At 35.3% G+C, this 23,510-nt stretch overlaps 1 protein-coding gene across 1 annotated transcript in view; it reads right to left on the bottom strand.

The window, feature by feature from the left end:
* The window catches only part of MAGI3 (membrane associated guanylate kinase, WW and PDZ domain containing 3), a 97,112-nt gene that overhangs the window by 4,138 nt on the left and 69,464 nt on the right, over window positions 1–23,510 (bottom strand). Inside the window, exons 13-19 of the mRNA XM_015819938.1 lie at window positions 22,584–22,675; window positions 20,095–20,284; window positions 17,319–17,510; window positions 9,594–9,779; window positions 3,514–3,616; window positions 2,070–2,172; window positions 255–398 (exon numbers count right to left, since the gene is read on the bottom strand). Coding sequence (XP_015675424.1) covers window positions 255–398; window positions 2,070–2,172; window positions 3,514–3,616; window positions 9,594–9,779; window positions 17,319–17,510; window positions 20,095–20,284; window positions 22,584–22,675 — 1,010 coding nt within the window. The remainder of the gene's footprint in view (window positions 1–254; window positions 399–2,069; window positions 2,173–3,513; window positions 3,617–9,593; window positions 9,780–17,318; window positions 17,511–20,094; window positions 20,285–22,583; window positions 22,676–23,510) is intronic.

The following is a 23,510-nucleotide window of genomic DNA, read 5'->3' as shown; positions in this document are numbered from 1 at the left end:
GAGCAGAGTTAGTTCATTTAAATATTTCTGTCTCAAGAATTTCCTCCACCTATTTCCAAAGCTGGGTTACAGTAAACATGAGTATACGTACAAAAGTTTGTGTGAAAATAACTATAAATTCACATTTAATGATAATGGCAGATAATAGTATCAATACTTATATATGGAAATATATTTTAAAATATCAAATTAATATTAAATTAGCTTTTAAAAACAATAGGCGACCTATCCAGCTAGGGCTAATACATACTTACATGAATTCTCCCATCTTTAATGGCAGACCCTTCCTCAGCAAGTCGAAGAATAAATAGCCCCATGTTATATTCTTTTCCTCCACGAAGGCTAAATCCAAAGCCTCGAGGACCTCTCTCCAGTTCTACTGGATAACATCCAGGATTCTGTGCAAATAAAAGATTATGCAATTTAAAATTATATTGGGAAAGACTTTCAACTCTTTTTTAGAAAAAAAAAAACAATTTCTGAAATTCAAAGAAATTTTATTCAATTATTAATGTAATGATATTTGCTATGTTTGACATTTTAATAATACCTGTACTAATTCCACATGTAAATTCTACTTTCCCTGTAGCAATAGCAATAGCACTTAAGACTTATATACCGCTTCACAGTGCTTTACAGCCCTCTCTAAGCAGTTTACAATACAAGAGTCAGCCTATTGCTCCCAACAATCTGGGTCCTTATTTTACCAACCTCAGAAGGATGGAAAGCTGAGTCAATCTTGGTCAGAATCAAACTCCTGGCAGTGAACACAGTTAGCCTGCAATACTGCATTCTAACCACTGCGCCAGCATGACTCTGTAAATTTTAGAAAGCTATCACTTGCTGTTCCAAAAGGTTATAAATCTAGCCTTTTATGCTTTTCCATAACTGAAGCATGAGCCAAAAATTCAGTTCAAAAATCCTGGCTAATGTCTTTGATAACATCTTATTCCTTTTTTTTCTTTGTTACACACAGACATTTAGAATACTGATAATTAGTGGGAGATAATGGCACTCATTTTTTCCACATTAAAATTTCAATACATAACAAAATGAAAATGGGGACATAATGTTAGGTATAAAATAAAGTGACGTAAGCATCTAGACTGATTTGTAGTGATCAAATTCCATGGGACCCATCTACCAAGGTATCAATTTTTCTCATTAAAATCATTAACAGAATTTCAGGATTATCTTGAGGCATGTTCTCTATATATTTTGCTGATATCCTTTTAAATTTCCAATATATACCTTATTAGAAATACTAACAAAATAGAATCCCATCTTCAAGAACTAATTCACCATAGGGGTGAAGGCTTTTGCCTCCCAAGGACACTATAACTTATAGTGCTGAAAGTGTATTCTCCCAGAAAAATCACTCATCATAGGCAGGTCACAGATTAGGGGTAAGCTAAATATGATTAATTGAAGAAGGAAATGGTAAATTATTCAAATATTCTGCCAAGAAAAACAGATATTCATAAGCAGGACAATGTTGGAAGATGACCCCCTTGGAAGGTATCTAGTAAACTAAAAAGCATATCAGATGCTGTTCTGACCAGGAGCAAAAAGTGTGATGCTACAAAATAATTTAACTAAAGCAATCTTTAGTTTCAAACATGGAAATGCCAAGATTAAATATTGACATTCTGAGAATCAATGACTTGAAATGGAATGAGTGACTTCATATTAGAAGAGCATCAGATCTTCTATAGTGGACAAGAAAATCATAGAAGAAATAGAGTAGACATTATGATTAACAAAAGGAGTCAGTACACACACACACACACACAAACACACATGGCTGATCTCTCAATTCTGGCAAAATCATATTTACCAGAAGAACTGAAAAAGTCAAAAGCAACTGAATGACTAAATAATAATGTCCTAAATTCAGTCTTTCATGCTAGATGCGCAAAGATATTTAATGAACCTTCCTACAATATCGGGAATATTCCACCGAGTATCCAATGTGCAAGTGATTAACATAACGTCCTTCCTATCTATTATTAGCAGAAGAGTTCAGCTCCCATATAACACAAAAAAGTTTAATAGCTATATTTATATACCTGAGAATGTGTGCTCCCTCCAAAAGACCCAACAACTTCAGTTAATGAGAAGTGCTTGTAATTGTTGCATTGTTCTTTTCCACTATCAGCTTCTGTAGCACCCCTGAAGTATAAGGAAGCATATGGATCATTACAAGGGCCTCTGTTGAGTTCTCCCTAAAGGAAGATTAGAATGAATTCCTAAAGGAATTTACCAAATATAAGCCAGGTTCCAAAGTTCAGCCATAAAAACATATTCTCCATATACAAAATTAAACGGGCCGTAGATATTCTTGTGCAGATTTCATTTCTTGTATTTCCTATTCAAATACTTTGAATTAACTTTGAACTCTAATTCATAACACTAAAGAATAAATTTTGAAATTGAAAGGACTGGCCAGAATGCACCACAATTTCCTAAGAGGAAATACTGATTTCCCATTAGTCCATTTCCTATCAGAGTACAAACTATATTTTGAATGAAACTATTAATACTAGGATTAAAAAAGAAATGTGCCACCAATTATCTTTCAGTTTAAAATGCCATAGTTTACTAAAACAATCTGCAATGCCCTGAAGTAATTCTTATGTATTTGTAATGTATGAATTCTGTGAATGTTTATCATTTTCTCTCAAAAATGAATGTCCAACGTTTGTGAAATTTGCACAAAGCTATGATAAATTTCCATTATTTTTAATGGACATATTAAAACACCTGCATTTTATAAATATTTCAATACCAAAAAGAATAAATTTAGGGAAAGTTGTACACAATAGATGCATTATTTCCAACTTCAAAAAATTGCAGAATTTTTTTGATAAAACTGAATATTATATCAATAACTATCACTAATCTGGGCCATATTAAGATTGAATGAAGTATCTAATCAAGTAATTTTTTCTGAGATTATTAGAGCTACATGTCAGAAGGAAGATATTCATTTAAAACTTCCATTTTTACACCATGAATAATTATAACTTCTCACAGAAGCTCTTTAATCTTTTATCAGTTTTATTTTGTTCATTTTCCTCTTCCAGAGGATTTTTTCTCTTTGGCATTCATTTAAATAAATCTGCAGTTTGAAGTCTCTGATCCATTACTTATTACTACTGGCTTGAAATAAAAACAATCTTGTGGTATATTAATGATAAATTTATTACTGCAAAAGCTTTTGTAGTTTGCTTCATCAGATACATCATGACAAGGAAATTAATAGAGAAATGCCAAAAGAGGATAAATGCAGACTATTGTTTTTAAAAAATATACATACACATCAGGTAAGAAAAACATCATAGAAATATTTTTCTTCGCAATATGAGGGAAAAGTTCTACTGCATTCTAACTAGAAAATTAGAAAATCCGAACAACTGAAAAGTTCTGTTCCCCTGCTGTCTTTGCAAAAAAGAAGTTAGGTATATAGTTTAATTTCCATATTTATTTGTGGTCTAAAAATGAAGTTTGTACCTGTCAGTAGACACAGAAGAAGCTGGAACTGGTCCAAGAACTCGATGCTGCACAATTGGACTTTGTCTGGCGGAGTTTGCTCCTGATGGGGGACCACGATGCTCTAATGAAGACACGAGTAGCTGATTAGATACACCAGGATATATTAGCAGTACTAAAATATTGCCAAGGGCATTATTGACTTTCATTGTTTTATGTGTTATCAAATAATGTTGCCAGTCCTTGAAAAGGCCATTTACCAGTATTGAAATGCATATTAAGAAACTGATTTATTAAGCTATGTGGCAAATGCTCTGGCAGGCAAGCAGTTGGCGGAAGCGAAATTGGAGCAAGCAACGAAGACTGCTCTCCTGACCACCTGACCAAAAAGGCAACTCTATCTGGGCTTGGTCACAGCAATGGCAGCTGATGCCGAAGGCACGGTTGGGGACCCGCTCTGGGCTCCGCCCGGAGGCCTTAGGTGGCCAGTCAAAGTGCACCAGATGGCCCAATGAAGGGCGAAGAGGGCCTGAATACAGGCCAGGCAAGGAAAGATGAGGATCAATAGAAGCTTGATTAATTTAGTGTATAATATTACGAAACAAAACTTCCCTCAAAAATCACTCAGGCCTTTGTGACTATAAGGCTCTGGCCTGATGAGGTCTAAATTTTATTTTATTTTATTTTATTTTATTTTATTTTATTTTATTTTTATTTATTTATTTATTTATTTATTTATTTATTTATTATTTTATTTTACTTTATTTTATTTATTATTTTATTTTATTTTATTTTATTATTTTATTTTATTATTTTATTTTATTTTATTATTTTATTTTATTTTATTATTTTATTTATTTTATTTTTTTGGCATTCAAAATGGCGGCCGTCAGAATTTGGGGTGGAAATTAGAGACTCTAGGCTGTGTGACCTGACTAGGGACCAAAGACCCAGAAGGTAGAAACACTTAAATCACGGAGGAAGATTAAACAGCCTAGGTATGCCAGGAAAAGTTTTTACTCTTCGTTGTTTTAGCGAAAACAAAATGGCAGCCACAACTTGCTCTGCCGTCAAAAACAACTACTGTGATCACACAGGGGAAGTTTCCCCAACGTTGGGAAGGTCCTGGCAGAAGCTAGTGCACTGGCTGTGGGAAAATGCTCCAATTTGTCTCCGATCATGGGAAAGGAAAAAACGGAGCCTTGGGAGTCGTTTTAAATTTTGCTGCCTCAAACGGCAGCCAAAATAGTGGCCGCAGCGTCCCAAACGACTCCGGAGGTCTGGGAAGTAAAATAGAATCAATCTGAGGTGGGAACGCTGTTCCCTGGGTCCTAAGAGGGGAGGTGACAATCTCACCTAAGGCAGTTTGTGAGCTGCTCACAAAAAAACAAAAATTCCTTTCCCCCAGAGCCCTGAGGAAAACGGAAGGAATCAAAGGCAATTGTCTTCCCCCCCCCCACATCCTGCAGTTCAAAAGCCTCCGATTTAAGGCAGCGCTGAGCCCAGAGCCGCAGGGAACTGTAGGAAATGATTCCCAGACTGTGAGGATTATTAAATTATATTGAGGGATATTACTATTAAAGGGAGAATTCACCAATGGTTTACTACCTGCTAATCTGCTGAGAGAGCCAACCCTGACGTGTCTTCAAGAGCTTGAGACCAAGTCAAGACTGGATCTCCTAGCAAGAGGGGGCGTGTCAAGTTTGGCTACTTGGTCTCAAGAGCAGGCAGACAGTGAAAACCCATTGGTGGATTCTCCATCTCCTGTACTGGAGAAAAGGCCATTTACCAGTATTGAAATGCATATTAAGAAACTGATTTATTAAGCTATGTGTGTAAATTTTTGATTATAATAATAACATAATACAAACTAAACTTAAAGAAAGGGATGGGAACAGAATGGAATAAAAAGTACAAGAAAAAAGGGAAGAAAGATAAGAATATATATAATAATAAAAAGTGATCAAGTAAACTAATTTTACATTCCTTCCTTTTACTTCAAAAAATCTTAATCTTTAGTTCATTAAAAATTGTCATAGGATTTTATTTTTCTTAATTTATTCTTTATCCCATTGTACAGAGTTCTTCAAGGTTTTAACAAGCCTCTTCTATGAATCCAATAGGAAAAATATATCCTCTCTTGGGTGTATCATTGTATTTCCCTTTTAAATTTTAAAACCTCAGCCAGTTTTTTTTTTGTGTGTGGTTCCAATGAAAATAATTTTCTAAATCATTCTCCTGGCTCATCAGTTGTAAGTCCACTTTCGATACTATTTCTATCTTGTTAGATAAAATTTGTTCTACATTTGACATTTCTTCAATAACAACTTTTTGACAGAAGCAGACAACATTACTGACATTGCCAATATTATGGCTACTGATTTCTGACTCCATTCTTCAAAAATCCTCTTCAGTATTTTCATTGTTATACTCTACTTTCATGTTGGAAGCCCCAGAGCACTTCTGTGGTTAACGGATCAGCCTGTGACATCACTGTTGCCCAGGGGACGCCCAATTGGGGGTTCCTTTCATGTCCCCGTTAAGTTGCCCACCGAAAAGGTATCCATTTATCTATTTACGGTCACCTGATTTTGAGCAGCTGGGTTGACAGGAGCAGGAGTATGATAGGTGGCACATCCTATGGCAGCAATTGCATCTCAAATGCGAGCCTCCCAATCATCAGCCCAGCATCCTAACCTTGTGAGCCATGTTATAATGTTTTGCAACATTTTATAGACTTTCTTCCACTTGAATACTTTAGTTCCTTCTAGTGTCCAGTTTTTGAAATAATGAAATTGCTTACCAAAACAGACTCTATTTTCCACAATAATCTGTTTGTTCTTGATAATTAATTCCAAAATCTTATTATAAACATTTCAGTCTAATCTTGCCAACTCCCAGCATAACATGGAAAACTGCTATCCTGAGGTCTCCTCATGAGAAACAGCTGCCTATAACACATGTGGGCAATCTCCCATCCTCTTCTTAACTGGAGAGGTTCAAGAAACTGGTCTACTCACTGCTTCCTTAGTCTTTACCATGGTCATATACTCCACTTTAACAGACATATATTCAATTCCCCCGAACCTCCATGCCTATCAAGCTCCGGGCACAAACTATTCACTCTTACATGCAGATGTACACACATGTATTCTCCTATTTCCTTCCAGAAGTAGCAGCAAAAAAGCACACAAACAAGAAGGAGATGTATATTTTTGGAATATATTGCTGCATTGGAAAGTGGAAAAAAAAAAGAAATGAGAGAACAAAATTGGATGGCAATGAGAGCTAATTTGGTGTGGTGGTTAAGGCAACAGGCTAGAAACAAGAGGCTGGAAATTCTAATCCTGCTTTAGGCATAAAGCCAGTTAGGAAAGTTTGGGCCAGTCACTCTCTTTCAGTCCTAGGAAGAAGGCAACAGCAAACCACTTTTGAAAATCCTGTGAAGAAAACTGCAGGGACTAGTCTAGGTAGTCAACAGGAATGAAGACTGACTTCACAGCAGAGCAGAGCAGAGCAGAGCACAGTATGATAGATAGATAGACAAAACAGATATGTATTACAAAAATATTACATTTATTTGGCAAATAACACCTTCCAAGCAATGGATAATTATAAAATTAATATTTAAAGGCATTCATCTATCCTGCTCTATGGGAGAGTTGGTCTCTGACAGAAGGCTACCTGAAAAGACTAGAAGCATTTGAAATGTGGATTTACAGGCAGCTGTTACGTATAAGCTGCGTTGACAAGATCAGAAATGAGGAAGTGATAAGCCGCCTGGGAAAGCCAAGGGAAATCATCAAAACAATTAAAAAACGAAAATTAGAATATTTCGGACATGTGATGCGACACCCAGAAAAATACGGCATACTCCATTTAATCCTCCAGGGAAAGACTGAAGGCAAACGAGGTCCAGGCAGAAGAAGAACATCATGGCTTCAAAATCTAAGGGATTGGTTTGGACAAAACTCAGCAGCACTTTTTCGTGTGGCTGCTGATAAAAACATGATCGCCAACATGATCGCCAACGTCCGATAACGGATATGGCACAAGAAGAAGAAGATTCATCAGCAGAGTTTTCTGCAGTCATCACCTCTTACCTGGTCACTTCCTTTAAACAGTTTCTACTACCTTATCAGCCAATGTAAATAAAAACCTCTCAATTCACCAGCAATTTAAACACATCCTTATTTAACTATCTGATAAATAGGGCAACTCACAGAAAGTCATTATCTGAATTACAATATATCTATTGAATCAGATTCTATTTTGTAATCAGTTTTATTTCACAATATTGTCTGCCTTTTGCCTTTCACAGTGATACTTCAGAAAACAGACATTTGGGTAAACTTCTAAGGTTCTGCAACTTGGTACTAATAAGAAATGAAATATTATGTGGCAGTACTTCAAACCCAGAGGCAAATAAACCAGAATATTCACTTTTCATCTTTTTTAGTTTTAGCAATTACTTTCAGTTAAAAAAATAAAATAAAAAGATTATAAAGTTAAAATCTTTAAATTACTTGTATAAAAAATGTCCAAGCTTACCAAGTAATAAATAAATGATTTAATATTCTATTTTACAGAATGCAACATTGTAAAATGCATGTTTTAAATATGAAACTGGAAAATGAATTTTTGGTATAATTATTATTCAGAACGATAGAAACCATCCTCCTGGCAAAATAATCAGAGCAAACTTCATTATACAACTGACAGTAGTCAGTTGAAAAGCAGTCTTTCTTTAAAAAAACCCAAACCCCTAAATTTGAAAACTAAATTTGAAAATAAACTGTTTTTACATATTTATACTGATTATGTGTGCAGGCAACAATTTTTGTCAGTGTAGGATGCTAAAAGAAACAGATCAAGGCAGTAGCAAATCCCCTCTTACCAAATACCGATAACCGGAGGATGGGAGAAATGAAAAGCATACATGCTCCTTGAAGCTACTATTTATATCTAACAGTATTTTCTGACTAAAAAGAGAAAATTGGATAATTATTCGGGATAGATGTAGTTGAGGAAAAGAGAGTGGCACTGTTTAGTTTCACACTCATTAATGCTTGTCTCTTTATAGAAGACAAGAATTTCTGATGAGAGATTATTTACATTCCAAATATAAAAACAAAAGGCTCCCTATAATTATCTCTCTTCTAATTACATGATGATGATAAAACTTAACAGAGGATCTGCAATGGATCTGCAATGAAAATATTTTATATGATAAATTACAACAACTTTGGTAGCCAGACCCCATACTTTTAAGACTTTGTAAGTTAGCATCCACTATCTCAAACTGTCCCTGAAAAGGACTAATTGGGGGAATCAACCATTGAAATATAGCCTTTGTAGTTTTCCTGGTCAAGTAATTTAAGAGACTTCTAAATTGACATTTCCAAGACCTTTTTAGAAGCAGCCATTGTATAATGCCTAAAGATGAATAATTAGTGCAAGCTAATTAACATATCAATGTTGAAATGAATTTACTAAGAAATGGTACTGAATTATAGTTTACTAGTCTGTATGTGTAGTTTATTAGTGGCCTCAGACTATTATTTAACATCTCTACATTGTACCTGATGAACTAAGACAACTGTCAGTTACGGTTTCTTTCTAATTTTTTTCAAATAATTTCACTCGTTTCTTACACATCTTCAACATCATGTGGGAATAATACAGAATTTTGCAGGACTCCAAAAATACAATAGGACCAAGCAGAAATCCTTAAATATCTATCTGATTGCCTAGCTGGGAATGAGCCATTAGAGTACAGTACCCTCAACCTTTTTTTCAAGTATAAATTTTTATTATTTTCATCATAAAAAAAACATCACAGGTATATCACAATGCTATAAAAAAGCCCCAACCCCCACCCCCCACCCCGGACTTCCCAAACCTAATCCCAGGATACTATTCAAATAAAAGTAAACTAATATTAATATCCCTAACTCCACAAGTACCCTCAACCTTCAACCTAGCTAACATATGCAAAAATATTTTTACAACTAATGTTATTGAAAAATACTGACATTGCCACCATGTGGAAGACATGCAATTTCAGTGAGCAGCAACGTAACAGTAATGACCATTCTTACCTTCTTCAGCAATAACAGTGAGTATGACAGTATTCCCTGCATCTTTGATCAGCTGCACAATATTTTCATGTGACAAGTCGATGATTGATTGTCCATTCACTGCAGAAATTCTATCTCCTACTTTCAGTCTTCCACAATGATCAGCTGGACTGCCATCAATAACACGTCCAATCTTATGAGGAATCACTAGGAAATGAACAAAGTAATATTCTGTATCACACATTACCAGAAGCTTTATTTTATTATAATTTATGCAAGTCACAGCACAATTGCATAGGAATGTCACCACATTCATAACTTGATATTAATATTTATAGTCTGATTTATCTGTATTTAAAATTATTTTGGTTTTACACTGGCTAAATTATTTCTCAACAACTTCTAGAATGATGGTCTTGTAAAGATGATGAAACTACTATAACAGAATTTTAACTCTTTCCTACAGTTATAAAAAACCTGGATTTCCTTGGGAAAAAGAAGAGCATTATTTTAAATTAAATCTGTACAATGATTTAATTTAAATTAATTAAATTACAATTGAGGAGGGAGGGGGCAAACTTCACAATCTTTAGAACCTAATTCCAAGCAAAAATCAATAGATAATCAATCATAAAAGGAGGCAGGGAGTAAAGAGAAAGAAGAAAAACTCAGATGCAAAGTAAGAGATATAGGAAGCATACTCAGGGTCAGCCACAAAGAATTAAAATGCCTATACACTAATGCTCAAAGTTTAGGGAACAAACAGGATGAACTTTAAATACTAGTAGTACATGAGGCCAAGTATGTATAGTTGCCATTACAGAAACTTGGTGGGATAAAACTCACTACTGGAATGTACTGATAAAAGGATTCAAACTATTCAAAAGAAACTGATCTAACAAAAGAAGACGTGAAGTTGCATTATATATTAGAGATCACTTCCTCTCTACAGAGATGCACACTAGAAAGGATGAAAGCTTTCTAGAATGCATATTGGTCAACATACAAGGAAAAAAGAATGGCATTGCCATAGGTGTATACTGCAGGCCATCCAACCAAGCAGAAGAAATAGATGAACTTTTTGTTAATCAGTTAACCAATGTATGTAGGAAACACACTACAATATTCATGGGGGACTTTTACCCTGACATGAACTGGGACACAAACTCTGTAACAAGTGGGAGATCAAACAGATTCCTGACCCACCTAGCTGACAACCTCATCACCCAAAAGGTAGAGAAGGCAACTAGAGGGGCAGCTATATGGGACTTTATTCTTACCAACAGCAAAAAAGTGATAAGAGGAAATTGAAGTTGCAGGAACTTTAGGGGAGAGTGACCATATCATATTCGAATTCAATATAAAACAGATACAAGCATCAGAACATAATCAAACCAATGTCTTAGACTTTAAAAGAGCTGATTTTAACAGAGAGAGCTTGGGAAGGTTTCCATGGATGAAAATCTTAAAGGGAAATCAACTCAAGAAGCTTGGGAAACTCTGAAAAATACAATTATAAAAAAAGAAAAACAAGAAAACCAACTGAGAAAAAAAGGGACAAGTACAAAAAAAATGGAAAGAGGGACACATAACTAAGGCAGAATAGAAACAAATAGACCGAATAAATGTCAAAAACAATTTTAAAAGTTTCTTTCAACACATACAAAACAAGAAAAATGTCAAAGAAACAACTGATCCACTAATGGGAGAAGATGGCAAAGAAGTAACAGGTAATAGAGAGAAAGCAGAACTGCTTAATTCATACTTTGCATCTGTCTTCATGTAGAAACAAAACAATACTCAACTTACCAAAAACAGAACTATAAATGACTATGAATGCAAATTAAAACATGCAAAAATAAGATAAGAGAACACTTGTCAGCTCTAGATGGATTCAAATCACTGGGTCCTGACGGACTACATCCCAGAGTTCTGAAGGATCTGGCAGTCGTGATTTCAGAACCATTTAAACAAATCTTTCAAAATTCTTGGAGCAACGGAGAACTACCTGAGGACTGGAAAAGAGCTTATGTAGTTCCCACCTTCAAAAAGGGGGTGGGGGGAACAGATCCAGGAAATTACAGATCAGTCAGTCTGATATCAATACCTAGGAAGATCTTGCAAAAGATAATCAACCAACAAATCTGTGAACACCTACAAGCAAAAAAGTTATAACCAGTAGCCAAAATGGGTTTGTTAAAAACAGATCAGGCCAAACAAATCTTATTTCATTCTTTGACAAAGTGACTAAATTAGTGGATCCGTGAAATGTTGTGGACATAATATACAGTAGTTGGATTTCAGTAAAGCATTTGATAAAGTAGACCACAACCTACTTCTTGGCAAGCTAGAAAAATGTAGGATAGGTAGCACCATCACCAGATGGGTCTGTAACTGGTTGACAAATCATACTCAATGTGCAGTCCTCAATGGAACTACATCTACATGGAGGGAAGTAAACAGTGGGGTACGCCAAGGTTCTGTTCTAGGCCCAATACTCTTCAATATCTTTATAAACAATCTAGATGAGGGAATAGAAGGGGAACTCATCAAATTTGCAGATGACACTAAGCTGGCAGCAATAGACAACACACCAAAAGACAAGCTCAAGATCCAAAAAGATCTTGACAGACTTGAACACTGGGCCCTAACTAACAAAATGAAATTCAATAGTTAAAAGTAAGGTTTTACACTTAGGCAAGAAAAACCAACAGTATAAGTATAGGCTAGGTGAAACTTGGGTTAATGCCACTAATTGTGAGAGGGATTTTGATTAGGGGGCTGGAGGTTAAAACATACGAAGAATGGTTACAGTAATTGGGTATGTCTAGCCTAATGAAAAGAAGGATTAGAGGAGGCATGGTAGCAGTGTTCCAATATTTGGGGAGGTCCTAGAAAGATGAGGGGGGGTCAAACTATTTTCCAAAATACCAAAAGGCAAGATGAAAAAGAATGGATGGAAACTAACCAAGAGAAGGAACCTAGAACTAAGGAGACGTTTCCTAATAGTGAGAGCAGTCAACCAATGGAACAACTTGCCTTCAGAAGTTGTGGATGTTGCCTCACTGGAGGCTTTCAAAAAGAGACTGGACAATCATTTATCTGAAATGGTATAGGGTCTCCTGCTCGAGCAGGGGATTGGACTAGAAGACCTCCAAGGCCCTTCCCAACACTATTATTTTATGTTCTATGTTCAGTATTGCAGATATGCAGAGACTCTGACAAAAAATCAGGGGAATGTTGTAATACACACCTACTCCATAGAAAAAGCTCCAACATATTTGAATATTTTTATAATAGAGTCATCTCTGCCAAATGGGCAGCATACAAGTTTAATAAATAAAAAGAATATTTAAATAAAAAGACTAATAAGAAAAAAGTATTATCATAACATCTGAATACTAACATAGCCCTATAAGATTAATGTCTTCATGGAGATAAATGATGAAAAAACAATTTAGTGACCAAAGTTACAACGGCCCTGAAAAAAGTGACTTATGGCCATTTTTCACACTTACAATCATTGTGGCATCTCAATGATCATGTGATCAAAATTCAGATATGTGGCAACTGATTCATATTTATGATGGTTGCAGTGTCCTGGGGTCATGGGACTACCTTTTGTGACCTTCTGACAAGCAAAGTCAATGGGGAAGTCAGATTTACTTAACAACTCTGTTATTAACTTAACAACTGCAGTGATTCATTTAACAAATGTGTCAAGAAAGGTCCTAAAATGGGGCAAAATTCACTTAACAAATGTCTCACTTAGAAACAGAAATTTTGGGCTTAACTGTGCTCAAAAGTCAAGGATTACCTATACTTTCAACTGAGCTAGCCACATAATCATTAATTTTGAATAGCTTCCACTAACTTTCAGTGTATTTCCAAGATGATTTCAAGTGTTACTGTCTGTACTTAACACTATAATTATAATTAACAAAAATAACTTTGGCTGTAGACTTGTCAGACTTGAATAATGTTAGATGCTACTTGAAGAGTTGCTAAGTAGTCTAGTAGCACTTTAAGTGTCAACTTTTTCATTTTATTTCAATGTAATAACATCAAGCCTCTACACATCCTTGTTCATATAGAATTAACAGTTCTAAGACTGTGCATATCAACAATTGGTTGCTTTTTGTTATGCATCCAGCACCATTAATGACCTTCTTTAAAGACTAAAACTATAAAGTTTTAATACAAATTATGTCTATATACTTAAAGATAAAGAATATGTTAGAGAAACATAACTAGTTGTTCCCATATATTATTATAATGTATGGCTACAAATATGATATAATTTAATTTTACAAATATTTACTGTTGAAGAAAAATGTTTAAATATTGGGTAAATAGTGTCTAGTTAAATTATGCCAGGCTGTCTGAAGAATATTTATCTGGATTTTTAAATATAAGTTAGAAATTCAAAGATTGTCCTTGCCAACAAATATTGCAGACTTTGGGGTGAAATGTATTAAATTATTCAATTATTTTCCCAACATTTATATTTACAAAGCCTTGGAGGTCCATAGTAGAGGAAGGCTTGATTCTGCATGAATACTTGCAGCTGCTTATCTCCCTTTATAACTCTGCATACAAGACAATGCACTTGTAGATAGGTCCTACTTTGATTTCATTCCCAGGATACTAAGTACTAACTAATACTTATGAAAGCTGTTTTTACAAATACTGTTAACTTATTGTGTGGCATGTTTCATGTAAAAAATTCACCAAGAATCATCTCAGTTTATATGCTACCTGAAAGCATAAACTGCTGAGAAACGGCTATTTTTCTCAATCATGTGTACTTCATACAGTAGGAAGAAAGATGAACTAGAAACTGCAAACCAAATAATATTCTAGCTTTTATCTTCATCTTTTTTTCTTTTAGTTTAACAAATCTCATTTGTAACTATAAATCCAAAACCGATCTAGTATTATAGAATTCAAAATTAGAATTGATTAGAAAACATGAAAAAGTATTTCTGCTGAAAAGAGATGCTAGTGTACTAAAGTAAATGATGACTTTAAAATGTTTCACAAAGACTATGTATATTTTCATTCTTATGAACGTGGCATAAATATCATCAATTAAATACTATTACATTTGTTATTTTTAGATGAAATCTAATACAGAATTCCTTTTCTTTAAGAGCAATGCAATATCTCACACTGGTTAGTCAGGCCAAGCTGTCTGAGAAACATTTATCTAGGTCTTTAAAAAGGATTAAACTGTGTTTTACATTATTCACAAGATTACATAGGAAAAGCTGGGTTAGTTATTAACAATAATTTCCTGTCTAAAGCATTCTGAACATGAATTTTCAATACATGGAACAGTAGTTCTGGGCACCAAGACCTATGTATGTACTAGAAGGAACTATTACAAAGAAACATTGGGAAATTAGCAGAGTGACTAAGGACAGACAAAGAAAGAAAAGTGCTAGAGCAGTGGTTCTCAACCTTTTAATGCCGCGACCCCAACCGGTCGTAAGTCGAGGACTAAACCAGTCGTAAGTCGAGGACTAAACCGGTCGTAAGTCGAGGACTAAACCGGTCGTAAGTCGAGGACTACCCAACCGGTCGTAAGTGGAGGACTTTCCCTGCCCGGGAGCGCCACGCATGTGTGGTTCCGCCCCCTGCGCCGGCCGAGGCGTAGCTGGCAAGCGGCAGAGACGGAGCAGGCCGACCACCAGCTGGCCCAGCCCAAGGGACGTAAGGCACCCGCCGGAAAAGGGGAAAAAATGGCGGACAAAAAAATGGCGGACAAAAAAAATGGCGGACAGCCTTGCTTGGCGACCCCCGTGAAATGGTCGATCGACCCCAAATGGGGTCCCGACCCACAGGTTGAGAACCACTGTGCTAGAGAGATTTTAGAGGGGATTGGTGAGCTGGTTGAATATGATTTGCTTAAAACAAAGGACACACTGACAATGGTAACTCAGAGTTATATGAGGAAGGAAAGCACAAAGGAGGTTAGAAAGAGGTAAGAGTGACGTAATCCTAATCATTCCATAAGACACTTCTGGTTATTGTTTTTTTAATCTGAAACCTGAAATAAATTGTCTGAGCTACTTAGAGCCATGTATGTAAGATGGGCAACTATATAAATTGAATAGAGGGAGGAAGGAAGGAAGGAAGGAAGGAAGGAAGGAAGGAAGGAAGGAAGGAAGGAAGGAAGGAAGGAAGGAAGGAAGGAAGGAAGGAAGGAATATCTAGATTTTGACTCTGCCAAACAGTAATTCACATGAAATGATTCTGCTGAACTTCTAAAACAACTCATTTCCCATTTCATGTACATTCATACATTGAAAGTTGATAATTGAAATTAGTATTTTAATGTAGGAAACAACATGATTCAGAGTACTGAATTTACAAAGTAAATTAAGAAAATATTATGAGCTTAAATAAATATACCAAATTTTGTTCTAATTTTGAGATCAGATCTAATAAAACCAATAATCTCTGAAACATACTGTAGAACCTATACAATCCGAAATATACCTTATTCATACAATTGGAAAAATCTAATTAATGCCTAGAGCTGAAACTGATATTCCATTTTCAAATATATTCTTATAGATTTGAAAAAAAAGTAAATTGCTGAGTGACCAGAAAAAGTCAGCCTGTAGTCAGAAATACACAATACTTCAGCAAATTTAATGGTAGCCTATATGTGTCATGTAAAGGATTCAAATACAAAATGGTTTGTAAAGATTTCAACATGGCTAAGTTTCTTGAAAAAAGAAATGGGTTAAATGCTATACAATTTTTAAAGGAAGTATTTCAATAAAATATGACAATTTCTAAACAGCAACTAATACGCGGGGTGGGGGTGGAAGACAAAGAAAACATGTTTCACTTATGCAATGGCATGTAACTAAAGGCATCCTGTCCAAGCAGGAAGAAACGTAGCTTGCATAAATACAGCCTTTCTAAACTTTTCTGATTTACCCATTCTGCTAGAGTTCCCCAGTAGCCTATCCTGTTGGATCCTTTGATGTTTGGGGTAAAGGGAGTCAGGAAAACCCTATTGTGTAAATATACTTTTCTTCCCAGATTTTAAAAAAGTCTAATTATTTATACTCCATCTAATTACACAAGGTTTTAAGAAATACAAAGAGCACATCTTCAAAATTACCCTTTATCCCCTTTTAACCATCTGAATATGAAGCCAATGTAAATAGTTGGTTAGGTTAGGATCAAATTTAATAAGAATCTTTTCCTTGTTAGTTCCTAATTAGTTTGGCCATGTATAAAAGGTGGAGGAAACTTTGGAGAGCAATCAGCTTATGCAAACACGCATACAACTTATATACAACTAGACAGAATTCTCAGCAAGTCTCATTTAATATTATATCTGAATGCAGTTAACTTCAATGACAGCCGTAAACAAAGCATATTGCACTAGTCAGTTTAGATGCTACTAAAACATGGTGACAGGCATCACAGGCCACCATAATCCTCTCCCTCCAGCATGATAACAGCATTACGTGATACCACCACTATACAAAACATATTTATTATTATACCCAAGAAAGAAGCAGCATTTGAAAAACTGAGGATAGCTATGTTTCAAAAGAACAAAACTGAATGAAAAAATTGCAGATATAGAAAAAAATAAGTTTGTGAAAGAAAGTAGTTTTAAAAATCTGGATATTATATGTTCAAAGGTTTGTACAGTGAAAACAAACAACTCTAACTGAAGTACTATAATGAACAATGCTGGCACCTCATCCTACTTACCACCACGTGGTGGTTTATTCTTTGAGGTAAGGATCACAAAACCAAATCCTTCATTCTCCTTTCGTTGCAGTACTACATCATAAGCTTCTGGGAACCGTTTGTTAATTATCTCTTCTCGGTTAAGTCTAGGGGAGCCACTCTGGGAGATGAAAGGAACTTCAGATGTTATTTCTTCTTCTGGTTGTTTATCAGCTAGAAACACCATAAACAGAAACAAGTAAGCAAAAATATTGATGTAAGTAAACATATATTATTGATAATCTGGATGTACAGAGCACTCAAAATTTAAACTAATTTCAGAGATGTAACCCAAAACACATATATTCAATTTTATTCAAAAGGAATTAATAAAGATATGCTATGTTAAGTTTAGCAACAGAAATAACATTTTTTCCAAACTGCTGCATACATTTTAACCCATTTTCAATGGAAGGATTACCAGCAAGTAATTTGAAAACTAGTTACTAATCTGAGCACTCATTAAACATTTAGAGACAAAAATCCATAAAGTATTCCTATTTAAAATATATATCATTTGTCTCCCTAAGGGGGTAAGCAATTTTGTTGCAAATACATCTCCTTATAATAAAAAAGTCTTTCATTTGTCCTCAAATACTTTCATTGGAATTTTCATATTGTTGCATAAATCTGGGTACAGGTAGTTCTCCACTTACAGCCATTTATTTAGTGACTGTTTGAAGTTACAAAAGCAGTGAAAAAACTAACCAAATTTAGACACTTGGCAGCTGGCATGTATTTATGATGGTTGCAATGTCCCAGGGTCATGGGCTCATCTTTTGTGATCTTCTAATAAGCAAAGTCAATTGGGAAACCAGATTCACTTAACAACCATGTTACTAACTTAACAACCGCATGATTCACTTAACAACTCTGGCAAGAAAGGTCGTAAAATAGGATAAAACTCACTTAATAACTGTCTTTCTTAGCAACTGACATTTTGGGCTCAATTGTGGTTGTAAGTAAAGGACTGCCAATATTTGAATGGTGGATATAGCAAACTTAACATCCTGTCCCTTAAACCCTTGGAGCATTAAGTTTTTATTTTCCCTTTGCACGGCTGGTTGGAATATATGTTACAGTGTTTTTGACAATTATCCCAGCTCCTCTGAGGCCACATTATTCTCCTCACAGAGAAGGAATTGGAGGATAATGACAATTAGTCGGCCATGCCAATATCCCACTATAGGGAGTCCTTGGTTAATGATCCCTTGTTCAGTGATTGTTTAAAATTACAACAGAAAGAATGACCACACAGATCCTTTTAATATCTCAATTACTGGATAATAATAAAGAAAGAAATGACTCATATTTACAGATTACACAGTGTCTAAGAACGTACAGATTACACAATGTCTAAGAACGTATCCCATAGTGGAAACCTTTTTTAAAATACAAGCTGTGGTTTACTGGGCTATAGCAAGCCAGCCCATAAACCACAGATCAGTTATATCAACCCTGAACCAAGTGAAAGTGATGTGCAGTAACTATTTAAACATGGGCATGTTTGCTTTTATGGAAATTTTTGAGCTAGAGATCCATATTTAATTCAATGTGATCAATTTTATATATGGATTATTTTTTGTGGCAAATTTATGTTTCTCTTCTGTTATAAGTTAAAGGCAGCTTATAAAAATACTATTAAGACTATTAATAGAAACAGAAAGCAAAATTTATATTTAAAATCAAATCCGAATGTGCAAAATGGTTCATACATGAATTATCCCATGAAGAAAATAGCTGCTTTAGGGTAGTTTGTGTCTGAACTGAAATATATACATTTGGACTGCTATAGAACAAAATGATGTGGATAGACATTGAAATGTAAAAGTATTCTGGGCAAAAAGTGTTTTGGTGGGAGGAGGAAGAATGTGAAAAAGTCAAGGACACCCATAGTTTTAGGACCTAAGGAGAGGGAGAGGAGGGAGAGAAAAGAAGATACTAAGTGGACAGGTTGGCAGGCCAGCCGATGGGACATCTTGAGTTTGCACATCTCAGGAATAGCAAGAAAAAAGAGAAATGAAGACAATGGGAATATTGGGCAAGAAAGACGTATTGCCTCTGAGAAAAAAACAGGATGGCATTGTGACACAGCCTTACTCTTTGCCACATATAGGCATTTAGGGATTTCTTCAGGTTTTGTTTTGGCCAAAACTAGGAATTAAAAATTTTGGATTTTGTTTCTTACAAACCATTACAAACTGAGTTAGTGCAGCAAGATCTCCATAATATAATGCCTTGGTTTCAGGTTTAAAACATTTTTTTTTTGTTTCAGGCACTCTTCTAATAAAAGGACATCATATTAAAAATGTATAACAGATATTATGGCAGTGATAGTCCTATGAGTCCCTTGCAATTAAACTACCATTTTAAACTACAATAAACTATAAGCTACAGATGGTCTGCTTAATAACCACTCTGTCAGTGATTATTTTAACTTATGACAGCACTGAATGGGTAGTATTTACAACCACTCCAAAGTTCTGGCCATTGTAGCATCCCCATGATCATGTGATTGCAATCTGGATGCTCAGCAACCAGCTTGCAATTACAACATTGTAGCATCCTGTGATAATGGCACATTAGCATGGATTGGCAACAGGTTTTTGTTTTGTTTTTTAATATTTTAACAGGTGGTGTTTTATAGTTTTAAAATGATATAAATATGGAATTACACATTTGCGTTAATCCTACCATGATACAAAGTAGTACCAAGTGCAACAGTATAGGCTTAATTAATAAGACATGCACATACCACCAAAGTAGATTTTCCTGCGAACAGTCAGCAGCACCTGTCCATTTCGTGCAGCACTTGTCATTAAATCCAGAACTTGCTTATGTGATTTCCCTTTCACTAGGATTCCATCAATGCATACAAGCTCATCAGCAGCACGGAGTCTACCATCTTTCTCTGCTGCTCCCAGTGGGATGATTGCGCCAATGTAGATCTAGAGCAATAAGGGGTAATTATAGACTTTAAGACAAAATAAGGAAAACATCTGACCTAGGTCTGAGTTGGCCAGAATCTCACATATTATTATGTTGAAAAATGAAGTATATGTATATACTTGTGATCAGTTGGAGCCTAAACAGAAGATGGATAAATTAAATTTCAGATAAATAAATATGCAATTCATAGATTGAAGTCTTAGACTTTATAAGAACCTGTGCACCAAAATCCAGTAAATTATTTCTAATTGTAATTTGTTTGTAAGCAAGTTACATCAGTAATTATAATATACTGTATAGATTGTCATTTAAGTTGAATTTAAAATGTGATAATGATCTGTGAAAAAAGCTGTCTCACCTTGTCTTTTATTTTTATCATTAAAAAAATTGAAGGGAGCATATTACAATCCAAAATACCAACCTTTAATATATTTATTTGCTGGAATACTTTGGAGTTTCACAAGTGCTCATTAAGAAGTATACATGCACTAGTGTATGCTACGATATACAAGAATTTTGAGATTGCTAAATATTCACTATGGCAATTATATTAGGAATAAACTGATCTTTCATGGCAGACATTTTGTGAGTGTGCCCATCAGATGTTCTTAAACCCCCAAATGTGCCTCTGCTTCAGAAACAACAAGGGTGTGGAATCTATAATCCATGAGGAGTCTCCTCAATCCTAGCCAATGTGAATAATTAATAGGAAAAGGAAGAGTTGTAGTTCAATATTCCAAATCTACATATTTGCCATCCTTGATTTGCAGGAAATTTTGTGCATGTCCCTCATAACCCACTATTATTATTATGTAAAACTCTTAGAAAACATAGTGGATAAATTTAAATCAAACCACTCATTTTGCATTTTCAAAGTTTTATATTATACTGAAGAATGGTCATGTGGAATAACTGAGAATACTCCTAAGCTTTTCAGAGCAATCTTTCCCACTCTAGCATCTTACCACACATTGCAAAGCACTATTTGAGAGTCGGGCAACATTCTGGAGCTGTACATGATGCAACCTTACATGTTTTGGGAATAATCACTTAAATTCCTCTCATATTCAAGCACACTGGAAAATGGTTTTGCTCATATATCAAGCTCTGTGGATACTGGTCTTAATCTAGAAAACAGGCCAGCAATACAGATAGGCCTCACTTAATGATTACCTGATTTGGTAGCTGTTCAAAGTTATGACTATGCTAAAAAAGCAAGTAAAAAAACAAAAAGAAAACCAATCAGTCTTCGGAATTATGACATTTGTAGCATTTTTCTGCTCTTATTTTCACTTATTTATTCATTCCATACAAAGGTTTCCTCAAAGAGAAAGACATGCCTCTCCCCATGGACCACACCTTCCTTTCTTTGATCTCCCTCTGCTCACACAAACCCTCACCCCCTTTCCCTTGGCCTCCCTGCATTCGCATAGATAGACCCATGACTTCCTTTCCTCAGTGTTCCTGTGCTCACACTGATCCGTGCCCTCCTTCCCTCAAGCCTTCCTGTGCTAACATCGCATTGCAGCATTCCTCTCCGCCAGGGCCTGCACCACACCACTCCTCTGTGGCATCCAAGCATCCTTACCTAGGACTCCCACTGCCTTTTGCTTAACAACCCGCATATCTTCGAGTTATAATGGCAAATGGAGCTGCCTTGATTGCCATCACTAGGTGATTGGCAGTTTAAATCCTGCTATAGTACCTCACAATGGTGGGGGTGTGTGTTCTCAGGAAGAATGAGTTAATAACAAGAGTGTGTATACCAAGAGTAAGCATCCCCAGAAGGACATCCCAGCTGTCCAGTTAAAGCATATATTGGGCAACAGAAATATAGGTAGATATTAGAGGCACATTATCACTTTACTGACAATCTCAGTCATTATTACATACTGTGTGGGAGAAGGAATCTTAAAGCATTCATATATTTTATAAAGAAAATCACATGGATAGACAAGCTAAAGAGGCTGACAATATAATGCCACAGAAGACTGGATGCTATTTAAAAAGGAGAGGATCTCTTGGAGTATAAATAATGTTTATGATGCAGCTAGTTTAAAACCTTCAGAATATCTAGCTGTTGATGTTCCCATGCAGAAAAAAGAAAATTCTTAAGCTGCAAAGACAAAATCGTAATGGCAACATGGAGCATTATCTGAAATGTCACCTGTAAAGTCAGGTTGTGGATACGGTAGTCTTTTCTGGAGAAGACCTATCTAGGATTTTTCTAAGATAGACATTGACTTGATGGCCCATAAATGATCAATTCAAATATAAAGTAATAAATACTTGACTTACTGACTGATCTGGACCATCTCCTCCAAGAACTCGGAAACCAAACCCAGATTCTTGCTTTCGAAGGAAAACATCTAAATCCTTTGTGTTTGGAGCTAGTAAAAATGGACGGGAAAGATATTTGTTAACAAGGGAGAACTATGTTTGGCCATTTAAAAACAATATACACAAAATTTAAAACTAAATCATGTTATTCACTTAGAAGCAAATTACTTTCTAAAGATATTGTAAATAACATAGTTAACACACCTGCAAAATTAAATCATGAGTTAGAATGATTAACACTCCATCTGCAAAGCACAAACGTTTGACAAAATTCTACCTGTTTGAACACGTGGGATTACTTAAATAAACAAGATCTTTTTTAGTCTTTATAGTAATTCAGTTCTAGAAGTTTCAAACTACCAACACATACTTTATTAGATCCATATAAAAATCAAACAAAATCTAATATAATGTTTGTACAGATGATCCTTGACTTACAACCACAATTGGATCCTGATTGTCACCATAAGTTGATGCAGTCATAAAATGAGATGTCATGTGACCACACTGATTTAGATGGCAATCTCAGAACTTTCCACTGTGGTCATTAATCAAGAATAGTGGGTCATTAAGCGAGTATTCATATTATTATTTTTTCCTTTCTTGTATTTCTTAAAGTTTTTTACATGCTCTTTTCTTCACTCCCCTTGGCAATGTATGTATCTTCATTAATATTATCTTTGTGTTTTGCTCCTTTTTTGTTATTAATTAAAAATCAATCAATCAATAAAAATGAGTACCTATCCCAATCCAAGTCCTTCCAGGTTTGGTTCCTCCCAGCCTTGAGCCTCAGTAAGGTAAGTGCCCACACTCGCCTATCTCCCCCTCATCTCTGCCCTTTGGCTACCATGCGCTCTGCCTTGCAGGGAGGCAAACAGCCCCAGA

Source organism: Protobothrops mucrosquamatus, unplaced genomic scaffold (assembly GCF_001527695.2).
Source record: "Protobothrops mucrosquamatus isolate PMUCROS unplaced genomic scaffold, P.Mucros_1.0 scaffold1021, whole genome shotgun sequence".
Taxonomy (NCBI): Eukaryota; Metazoa; Chordata; class Lepidosauria; order Squamata; family Viperidae; genus Protobothrops; species Protobothrops mucrosquamatus.
Note: the sequence above shows the minus strand (reverse complement) of the source record. Positions and strands in the feature narration are given on the sequence as shown.